General features: G+C 47.2%; 1 protein-coding gene across 1 annotated transcript; it reads left to right on the top strand.

Annotated features, from left to right (window-relative positions):
* Window positions 1-411: 411 nt before the first annotated feature.
* Window positions 412-4945, top strand: LOC119363403 (chitin-inducible gibberellin-responsive protein 1). The gene is made up of 2 exons (XM_037628749.1): window positions 412-574; window positions 2858-4945. The coding sequence occupies exon 2, from the start codon at window positions 2889-2891 to the stop codon at window positions 4599-4601; it is 1713 nt and encodes a 570-aa protein (XP_037484646.1). The 5' UTR covers window positions 412-574; window positions 2858-2888; the 3' UTR covers window positions 4602-4945.
* Window positions 4946-7264: the final 2319 nt, after the last annotated feature.

The following is a 7264-nucleotide window of genomic DNA, read 5'->3' as shown; positions in this document are numbered from 1 at the left end:
CAAGCAAGCATCCATCCGCGAACCGCCGTAGCCCCTGCGCCACACGAAGGCCAGCCCTCGGATCGCAATCGTACGGCCGCGGGCCGTTCAAACCTCCATGCGCGTCAGGTCAAACGCGCGACCGCGTGTCCGTGCTGCCGGCGTCACGCGTGTCGTGGCAGCTCGCCGCGCGTCGCACGTGACCGCGCGTCGTGCAGGCTGGCCGTCCGATCCTCATCCGACGGAGCCTATGCCCCCGCCCCTAACGGCGTGAGGTGCGCGGGGGCCACGGCGTCACGACGCGGGAGCGCTGACCGCGGAGACGTGGCCGTGACGGCGTCAGGCACGGTCGCCGTCTGCTCTGAGCCGCGGGTAGGGTATATAAAGCCGTGGCACTTTGGGATTTATTTATTTCTCCTTCTCTCTTGTGTGTGGAAGTAGATATTAATTATCGCGCACACGAAAAGAGGGAGGGGGCGCAAAGAGAGAAGGGACCAGGACACGAGAACCAGAAGAGAGAGAGAGAGAGAAGAAAAGCGAGAGAGATTGCTGGAGCTGGATCGGGGCGCCGGGCCGGCTGTGCAGATCGGAGGAGGTGAGAGCTCTCGTCCTCGTACTTCGTCGGATTCCGTGCCTGCTGTGCTACTGATTTTTGCCGGAAGTCGCTGAATTGTTGTGCCTTTTGGGTTTTTTTTTTTGCTTGGTTATTTTGGGGTTGATTCCATAGTTTGGGAGGGTGAAGGTGGGATCCTGGGCTGGTTCAGGCGGGTGCCTGGTTCTCGTTCGGCGATGAGATGGGCTCTTGGGCGGGTTTTGGTTGGGGCTGGTAGTGTCCAGCTGACGAATCAGTTGGGGATTTGTGTTGGTTCGACCAATTCGACCTGCTTAAGGCCTCACCTGAGAGCATTTCGCTTTTGGCTTCCACGGATGACCTCCATTTGGGGGACGAAGGAGTTGATCCTGCTCCGCTTCTGCTCTGGAGAGTACTGTTGCATTTTGTTGCTAATTTTATACTGGCTCCTAGGTGTGGGCATGGCCTACTTATGGTTCGTCTGATGGGCACTCATCCGTGCCAGATGTACTTGTGTTACTTGGCTGCACTTGTGCCCTGAATTTATTAGCCTAGAGTGAGTTAATTTCGTGGCCAAATTAGTGATCCTCGTGTTAGAAATGGAACCATCGCTGCCTCTGGTTCGTGGAAACATAGAGGCAGGCATACAGTAGTAGATTGATGCGGTAGCTCCAAGTAGTCTAAACTAATTTTCCCTGGGAGGAACCACTGGATCCATCTGCTTCCTTGATTGGGACATATACAATTCGGAAAAAAAAAATCTTATGTTTCGCTTGATGAGTCAATTGGACTTGACTTTCCTGAAGACAATTCGTGGAAAAAGAACTCCCTTACTAGGCAAAGTGCCCCAATAGATGAACGAATCGAGGTTGGTCCTTGAGAGTGCGTCACTAACTTAATACTATGATTTTAGCATGTTCAACCAACGTCCAGGATCCCACTAGTTTCAGAACTTCGCTCAAATTGGCTTCTTGTGTGAGTGATGAAAGGTGCTGCTGATTCCACACGGTCTGAGTGGTCAAACTTCTTGTTGCCAGTGGGGGAGGTTCCTTCTTCGGAATTCATAGCAAGAGCTACGGACAAATAGTCAAACCAACAAGGCTGGTCAATCGTCTTCAACCAACTAAAGAATCTTAGGGTCCGCTGAACATTGGTCTTAGTCGTGCATTCACTGAAGGATCTGTGACCAAACAGTGGGACAGTTCTCTTATAAACAAACTAGAGAATGCTCGAGGTTGCATGTCTTAATCGTGAAGGGCGGTCAATGGGCGCGCTGAGGGGAGGTGCGAGATATGTCAGTTTGTCCTGTGTTGTTTGTTCTCCAAGCCTCTTAGTTGTGCTGGATCTTCTGGACAGGTTGATGCTTGAGCACGTTCCTGTCCAGATTGATACTTGAGCACGTTCCTTTCTTCATTATTTGTGCCACTGTAGTCCTCTAGTTCCGTTGGCAGACTCATCATGATTGATGATCCTTTCATGCTTGCCTTGCTAGAATTTGACACCTGTGGTTGTCCTTTAAGCTTGAGGAGAAGGATAGATCCTTTAAGATTTGTAGGTAGACGATGGGGACATTTGACAGAGAATGGGTTGGATTTATGCGGAATTTTGGAGAGCTACTTGTTAAATCTGTATAATATGTGTAGAGGAAAGGCAAGCAGACAAATTAAAGAAAACTTGCCCTTGTGTATTTAGTGTTTGGTCCGTGAGAGTCTCAGATGTCATTGATCACTGTTAGTAGGGATTTTATTCTTGTATTAATGGGCTCTCGCTTATTTTAGTATCATTTTAGCTACTTACAACTTAAAACTCTCATCTTATGTTGGACTAGAAAATTTATTCTGTTTCAGAAAATACCGTTCAAATTACCATCTTGATGCAAAATTTACTAGCACTGTTAAATTTTCCAAGGGAAAGGTAGAGTGCTATCACTGTTAATACTCTATGATCATACTAATGAATTGGAATGTCACGTTAAGTTTATTGTTCTAATCAACCAATATGAATGCACACATGTGAGCTGGGAGTGTTATATTAGTTTAATTGATTCATGTTATCCTACATATCACCAGATACTGTCTATGCTCTTGAATCTGTCCAGCATGGAAGTTCTTGCGATATAGAATTGCATTTGCTCTGTAGTGTTGGGTTTTGAAATGTTTATGCTTTGTCGCCTGTTGCCTTCCTCCTTTCCTCTATTATATGCTTAGAGTTGCACTGATAAAGCAAAATGTTCTGGTCTGATTATTTGTTCTGTCACCTACCATGGAATAAACAGTTCATTAATTTCCTCTCTTTTGCTATGTACAGGTCATGAACAACTAATCGACACTCATTTATTATGGATTTGCACCAGCTATTCAAGTACAGATTGACTGGTGCTAACGTCTTCTGCGAAATTCCCACAGAGAACAATTTAGCGAACTCTTCCTGGCAAACTAGTCCACTGAAGTTAGAGTTCAGCAACTCTCCATACACCCCTCTTTCTACCCAGCTTGAGTGTGACAATTTGTCTGCTCTTAGCAACACTCCAGATAACCAGAGCTCTACTGAAACCATTTCAGCCCAACCAATCTCCCCGCTTGAAGCAGACAGCTCATACATAAAGGCAGGTAGCATCCGTGAGAACATCCAAGTGAGACCTGATCCATTGTATGCAACATCAAGACATAATATGCAACAGACTTTGCGTGACATTGAGAACGTTCTGATGGCACCTGATGCTGATGATGCAACAACGAGCACAAAGCATGAGTTTGAGGACACCAAGCCTGCTCAGCTCATGCGGCAGCGGTCGAGGACATGGAGCCATGAGTCACGACAGCCGTTGCCTGGAGTTGTTCGGCCACACTTTGCATCTGGTGGATACCCCACGGCAAGCTATGAGTTCCGCCCAGAGAAACGACAAAGGGAGTTAAGGGACGATCGACAACACATTGTGAAGGAACTATTAACCAAGTGCGCTGAGGCATTAAGTGAGGACAGGACAGAGGAGTTCCTAAAGCTTGTTCAGGAGGCTCGTGGGACTGTTTCAATTAACGGGGAACCAATCCAGCGTCTAGGTGCTTACCTACTTGAGGGTTTGGTTGCTAGGCATGGGAACTCTGGCACAAACATCTACCGTGCTCTGAAATGCCGGGAGCCGGAGAGCAAGGAGCTTCTCTCCTACATGAAGATTTTATACAATATCTGTCCTTACTTCAAGTTTGGATACATGGCAGCTAATGGGGCGATTGCAGAGGCATTGAGAAGTGAGGACAACATCCACATAATTGATTTTCAGATTGCTCAAGGGACTCAATGGATCACACTGATACAAGCTCTAGCTGCAAGGCCTGGGGGTCCACCTCATGTGCGGATCACTGGAATAGATGACCCGGTGTCAGAGTATGCCCGAGGTGAAGGCCTGGAGATAGTTGGAAACATGCTGACAAGCATGTCTAAAGAGTTCAATATACCTTTGGAGTTTACACCTCTACCTGTCTATGCTACTCAAGTCACAAAGGAAATGCTTAAGATCAGACCAGGTGAAGCAGTTGCTGTCAACTTCACCCTCCAGCTGCACCATACCCCAGACGAGAGTGTGGATGTCAACAACCCACGGGACGGGTTGCTCCGGATGGTGAAAGGGCTGTCCCCGAAGGTGACCACGTTGGTGGAACAGGAGTCGCACACCAACACGACGCCTTTCTTGATGAGGTTTTTGGAGACCATGGATTACTACTCCGCCATGTTCGAGTCTATCGACGCCAACTTGCCTCGAGACAGCAAAGAGAGGATAAGTGTGGAGCAACACTGCCTGGCCAAGGACATCGTGAACATCATCGCCTGCGAGGGGAAGGACAGAGTGGAGAGGCATGAGCTGCTTGGCAAGTGGAAATCAAGGCTGAGCATGGCGGGCTTCAAGCCTTACCCGCTGAGCTCGTATGTGAACTCGGTGATCAAGAAGCTCCTCGCGTGCTACTCGGACAAGTACACGCTGGAGGAGAAGGATGGGGCAATGCTCTTGGGCTGGAAGAGCAGGAAGTTGATATCTGCCTCTGCGTGGCACTGACAGTTGCTCAGCGGAAGAAGAAAAGAAAACAGAGGTTATAGAGCGAAGTCCCTGGTCTCCTTTCTTTTGATGTACCACCTGTACATGATGCTGTACACCCTCATTTGTTGCCTAAATGTAGACCAGGAATTGAGCGTTGACAATTAGATTGTAGAAGTTGTATGATAATTACAGTTTTCCTGCGCTTCCCCTGTAGCATTCGTGGTGATTATGTTGGATGTAATTTTCCAGGCATGCTCTTGTTGGTCGGCAAAGTTTTCCACTCACGGAGCATGCTCTGAGGATGCAGAGTATACCCTGGTCATGGGGCCTGTGAAGATAAGTTTTGCAAGGGTTTTCTCTTATGTCAGTACCGTTACATGAGCAAGTGGTGTAAGATCAGGGCGTGCCTAGGCAAAATGTGATTGGGCTTTGGGTCGAGACTTGGATGCATGTACCCGAAGGTGTTGTACGTTCGTTCTACACACTGAGGATGATGGGCAATTCTGTTGCCGCTGTGCTGCGGCGTGCAGGCGACACGATGCCATCGTCCCAAAATCCAAATGCTCGGCGACAATATTTTTTTGGGCAATGATATTCCGGGGGGAAGCGGCAGCGCGTCAGTCGCTGCAGGATAGGCAAGCGAACAAAATGGAGTTTAGCTGATTGCCTCCGAGTCCCATGACATACAACCCTCCAACGTCCAAACTCCCAAGTCTGAGCTAGCGACATTTTCAGATCAGCGTAGAGAAGCGAACTGAGCGTGGTTCGGAATGGTACCAACCACTAGGGTTTAAGTCATACACTTGGCACTGGTGTTCGCAATTTTCTGAATTTGTTTCAAGCTCTCGGTGATGCTCATTCAGTGGGAGGATACATTTTCGTCGACTAAGAAGACGCCTATAGTGGCTTCATCGATCTCAAAGATGATATGTCGGCCCAGTTTTTCGAATGTGCTCATATGGATAGAAAATGTGTGTGCGCGTTCAAGTAGTGAGTGTATGTGCGTATATACGAGTGTCTGTGTCTATGATGTGTTCTAAAAGTCCGGCTTAGAGCACTGCACAATTGGCCTCGTACATAATCCATCCCTAGTGATGAATTTTGTACGCCGAGTTACCGAACTACTATATTTTTACAGAGTCTCATACACTGATGACCCACAGCCCCGGCCCGACCGTTCTAGTATGAAAGCTATCGAGATTATTCAACTAAAATATTAATAACCTGCAATAAAGAAACTAAAAGCAATACTACGGGGATTCCATTCTAAACGAAAAGCTAACTGCATTATCAGTTCAAACATACGTCGTTAAGTGCCAGTGGGGTGGGTGCTTCGGTTTCTTATTGCACCTGTGACATTGTTTGGAATCTACGCTGTCCTTTTTTTAGAATAGCAGGAGGGCTAACGCACCCCGGTTCCATTATTAATAACGAAACCAGAGTTTGCAGGAAACAGCGGCTTGCGGGAGCGCAAGTTCAATAAAGCAAGAAATGCAAAACAGGTGTACAAAATTACAGTCCCGGACCAGCAAATGAGCTATTACAGTGGGTAATCCAGACTCAGGCTGGGATTCCTAGTGCGGCGCGCTGTCTTGCTTGGAAGGTGAAAATCTTCGTATGAAGGCTCCGTTTGTTTTGTGGGCAGAGAAAACGAAGGAATAAATAACTACACAGGAATAGACTTGATTGTACAAAGCAAACCTAGGGAGCCTTCTGGCTTGTTCGGTTTGTAGGGATATAGGACCTTAGAGCACGATGAAGGGAAGGCCGTTCACAGTGTTGACTAAATTTCTTTGTTGTCTTGAGAAGTGATGACCACTCGTGAACCCCCATGCAGCTAGATTGTTTATTCAGCTGGACTGCCTTAGAGCCAGAGGTTAGCCTCGGGCCTCCCGAGAACATGAGGTTCTAGTGGATTTTGGTTTTCCCGTGAAAAGTACAGGTTGGCGTGTCTTTCCGATGGAACGGGCCACTGAGAATCCTCCAAAACGAACACACTGTTGGTCAAAATTCCTGCGGAAACCAAACCTGCAAAAGTTCCTCCGAAAATCCTGTATACCGAACGGAGCCGAAGAGCCCTTCTTGGCGGCATTCCTTGTCGAGCGGTTCTAGGACATGCATTTGAAATTCAATGTCCGGTTTGCAAGGCTGATGCTGACACTATAAGACATCTTCTATTTGATTGTCCATTGCCACGGAACTATGGACCTTATTAGGACTTGATGATATCATTACGAGATCTTGTCTTGTGGACCAAGCTGGTGAAGCTATACTGAAATATCTACTGAGGATCCTGGACGACGAGGTCTTAGTAACAGGACAATCAAGTTTCAAAGAAATCGTAGCGACCCCAGCTTGATACTTGGTGGGACCGCAGAAAATTCCTTTTTATACTAGTAAACATTGTCAATCAACTTTTTCATCAATACAACCGGAAGCGTATCTTGTAGATAGAAGGGTCACCAACACGTACACAAAGATGCGTACCGGGGCGCTCGCGAGTAGTAGAAGGGGGTTGCTCAGTGTTAGAAGGGAGAGAGAGATTTGGTGGAATAGTTTGTTATATTGCTTGAGCCTCATGGGCATATATATAGGAGTACATGATCTACTTGGAGTACAAGACAAGCCAGAATACTTCCTAGTTTATCCTATGTTTCCTAATACAATCACGTTACTCAACA

Source organism: Triticum dicoccoides, chromosome 2B, assembly GCF_002162155.2.
Source record: "Triticum dicoccoides isolate Atlit2015 ecotype Zavitan chromosome 2B, WEW_v2.0, whole genome shotgun sequence".
Lineage (NCBI taxonomy): Eukaryota > Viridiplantae > Streptophyta > Magnoliopsida > Poales > Poaceae > Triticum > Triticum dicoccoides.
Note: the sequence above shows the minus strand (reverse complement) of the source record. Positions and strands in the feature narration are given on the sequence as shown.